Source organism: Orycteropus afer, unplaced genomic scaffold (assembly GCF_000298275.1).
Source record: "Orycteropus afer afer isolate SDZICR_OR568_19922 unplaced genomic scaffold, OryAfe1.0 scaffold00083, whole genome shotgun sequence".
NCBI lineage: Eukaryota > Metazoa > Chordata > Mammalia > Tubulidentata > Orycteropodidae > Orycteropus > Orycteropus afer.
Window position 1 is genome coordinate 8,007,948 of NW_006921670.1, and position 3,700 is coordinate 8,011,647.

The following is a 3,700-nucleotide window of genomic DNA, read 5'->3' on the forward strand; positions in this document are numbered from 1 at the left end:
GGAGAGTCCAGGGTCCACCTGGGGGAGGAAGAGCTGAGGACCCCAAGAGGGATTTGACACGGCTCTGTCCTTCAAGCCCTTTGGGGAGACAGGACAAGAGTCTGGTGGAAGCCTGGGAGCTGTGGGGTTGGAGGAGGGGGCAATCGGGGAGGGCTGCGTGAAGGGGACATCAGATTTATCAGGAGAAGAGTTTGTTGTGAAGACAGTTGCCAAGGGCATTGTAGGCAACATAGCAAAGCATGGGGGGTTCGATATGTGGCCAAGAGGTGAGGGTGAGAGTTAAGGAAATGTACTTTAGTGTGGATGGAAGGTTATGCTTAGTGCTGGAGGAGGAGGAGGTGGGCTGGATCACGGAGAGTCTTGAAGGCTGGGCCCAGGAGTCAGACGACTGGGAGTTATGGAAGAGTTTAGGCTGAGGGAGTGACATGTGTCGACCTCCTATCTGTATCCTGGCACACAGTTGGCACTCACTATATAAGGGCCAAGTGACTAATCAAACAATGCTTGGCCCTAAGAGGCCATCCAATTTGGCCACAGTCTCTGTGGTGCAATTGGCACGTTTGGCTATTAACCGAAAGGTTGGTGGTTTGAATCCACCCAGGGACACTGTTTTTAAGGAGCTCTGGTGTTGCAATGCCTTAGGTATTTGACTGCTAACCAGAAGGCTGGCAGTTCTAAGCCCACCAGCCACTCTGCAGAAGGAAGACTGGGCAATCTACTTCTGTAAAGATGTACCACCTTGGAAACCCAAAAGGGGTCGCTGTGAGTTGGAAGCCACTCAATGGCAATGAGTTTGGCTTTGTTTTATCTACTATTTGCATTACAGTGAGGCCTGTGGCAGCCAGAATTCAACAAGACTGCCTTGCTTTTCTGAATCTTGCAAGTTTTCTCCTTTGACAAGGTCTTCCTACTTAGCTATTGCTAGCTATAGTGGAAAGTATTTGAATTTTCCTTCTCTGACATGTTTCCGTCTTATAGAGGTTTTACTGATTAAAGTAAAGCCTGCTCATGCCAGAACATCTGAAAAAAGTTCCGTGATACTGCGTTTGGAAAATAAGTTACCTACGACCCATTGCTTCCATCAAAACCGTCATCCACTCTTGAATACCCCTAGAACCAGGGAGCTCAGCTCCTTACCAGGCTGTCAGGACCAACTGCAGGCTGAATGTGGAGGCCGCAGACGTTTCCTCTCTCGGCTGCTCCTGGCAGCAGCCCCAGTCCTGCCAGCTGGCTAGGGTTACTCCGGCCTCCTGGGAATGCCTGGCTCTGCAGGCGGCTTCCTCAATGCAAACCAGCTGGCGCCTTGGCCCACTGAGAGCTTCTCCTCCACCCAGCGCCAGGCTGCACAGCAGGGCACGTCTGACCCCAAAGGCCCTCCCACCTCCACTCTGGTGGTGGACTCCTTGGGGGTCCTCGTTTGGCCCATTTGGGTATAAACAGATTCAGGGGCCTTATGGGAGGGCAGCAGGCCCTTACCCCCACCCTGGGCCCCAGGTCACTGGGGAACTGGGAGCCAGCACGGGTGCCAGGTCCCTGGACCCTCCTGGCCTAGGCAGCAGCAGGGAGAACTGGGTGGGCTGGGTGGCCCCCCAGCCCAGCTACCTCCCTCTGTAGAAAGGGGCCAATAAGGGCTGTGTGAGTGGGTGTTTCATTAACTATAAACCACGGGACGTTGCTTAGTTAGTTCTTTTATTATAAGCATCATTTTTCCTGTGTTTATCATTGGGGTGGGGTGGTGCTTTCTTTAAAATGCTTTTCCTGAGCCAGAATTTCCGTGCTGGGGGGCTGTGGTCAGACACCACCCTGGCAAGATCTCCAGAAAGAAGGAAGGAGGGGGTAGGCGGGCAGAGCCTCTCCCAGGGTGCCCCCAGGCCTGCTTTGCCGAGGCCCAGTCTCAGCCCCTCTGAGAAGAGTCAAAACCAGGTAAGAGCAACACACCCCTTCGCTCAGGGGGCTGGCCTCTGCTTCCTTACTCCATTCCCAGGCCTTTCCCCATGCCCCCTTCATGGTCACCGACCCCCCGACCTGCCTGGTTCCCTGGCTGGCAGAAAGATGCTTTGGGGTCTACTATTCTTTCCCGACACTCATTAGACTGGGGTGCTCACACCTGGGGACACTGATTCTGGCTGGAGGCCCCCGCATCTGAAGTCTTTACCCTGAGAGTGCAGTGACCTGGGGGGAGGGTGTCCCACTAGCCTCACACTGGCTGTGGGGGCACTACCCCAGGCCTCTAGCCACACCTGCCGGGGCTGGAGTTCTCTGTGCCCTTCCCCACAGCCGGCCCCAGGCCAGGGCTGCAGCAGCTCACGCCTGCCTCCCTCCCTCACAAGTACATCTTCATGGCTCCGTGGGTGGTGGGGCAGTAGAGGGCGTGCAGCTGAGCCAGGAGTGCCCGGGACGTGGCCTGGAAGTGGGTACCCTGGCTCTTCTTGTTCCACACGTGGACGGCATAGGTGGCGTTAAGCAGCCGGGGCAGCTCCTCGGGGTTGACATCCTCAAAGTACCTCTTCCAGTTCTGCCAGGCGATGGGGTAGAAGGCCTCGCGGGGCAGGGTGGTGACCCCGCGGCAGGCGTGGCGCTCCCCCAGGCTGCGGATGGAGCACCACTTCTTGAAGACCCGCGTGAGCAGCTGCGGGCCCTGGTGGCCCCAGACCCAGCCGTTGTAGTGGGCCACGAAGTCCTGCATGCACAGCGCCATGAACTCATGCTGCCGCTCGAAGGCCAGGAAGGCGCCGTTGAGGACGTAGCGGGACTGGGTGCCCAGCGCGTTGGTCAGGTTCCGCAGGCTCTTGAGGACGATGAAGTCCGTGTCCAGGTAGATGCCACCAAACTTCCACATGAGCGCGATCCGGGCGGCGTCGGAGAGCACGGGGAGCAGGTAGGGCTCCCACCGCCGGCGCACGGCTGCGTACCAGGCGGCCAGGGGCGTGCCTTGGAACAGTGCCTCCAGGTCGAGCGGGAGCATCTGCACGTTGGAGAAGCAGCTCAGAAGCGCGATGCCCAGGTGCCGAGGCAGGGACGCGTTGCCCCCCACCAGCCCCTTCATCAGGACCACCACCCGGGACTCGGGGTGGGCCCTGGCCGCCGACTCCACCGAGCACATGAACAGGAAGTTGGGGTTGGTCCGGTCTGACGTCTCCAGGAAGAAGATATTGCCAGGAGAGGGGCTACTGGAAGGCGGCGTGGGGGGTGCCAAGGAGGGGCAGGGGATGTCGGCCGGCAGGCTGTAGGGCTGTCCTTGGCCCTTGGGCTCACCCACAATGTGCCAGTAGATCACGACGGAGACAAAGAATGTGAACTTGAAGCCGATGATGAACAGGGTGCAGACGCGCTGCCTCGGGGCACCTCGGAGCAGCCGCAGAGGGCAGTCGGGGGGGCTGGACATGGTCTCTCCAGATCACAGCAGGGGTCTCCAGTGACACTGGTGGTCTGCAAGAAAAAGGTACCATAGGGGCTGAACGATGGAATTCCCGGCCCACCAGAAAGTAAGCTTTCCAAGGGCGGATGTGGCTACGCAGCCCACCAGGCTCTGGGGCCAGGCAGGCCTGGGCTTGAACCCTGGGGGACTGCAGGCAAATCTCCTCCCAGAGCCCCATCTCCTTGATCACCCACTTGATGAGGACAGTGACCTGTGGACTAAGGTGATGTGCAGGTCCCCTTCCTTCTCACAAAAACCCCCATGAGCTCCCCCAAAACTGGC

General features: G+C 58.4%; 1 protein-coding gene across 1 annotated transcript; it reads right to left on the bottom strand.

Annotated features, from left to right (window-relative positions):
• Positions 1 to 2,323: 2,323 nt before the first annotated feature.
• A4GALT (alpha 1,4-galactosyltransferase (P blood group)) lies at positions 2,324 to 3,385 on the bottom strand. Its single transcript, XM_007941730.2, has one exon. It carries the CDS (start codon positions 3,383 to 3,385, stop codon positions 2,324 to 2,326), a length of 1,062 nt encoding a protein of 353 aa, XP_007939921.1.
• Between the last annotated feature and the right edge of the window lie 315 nt (positions 3,386 to 3,700).

Coding starts and splice junctions, on each gene's coding strand:
- A4GALT (XM_007941730.2), bottom strand. CDS start 3,385: ATGTCCAGCCCCCCCGACTGCCCTCTGCGGCTGCTCCGAGGTGCCCCG.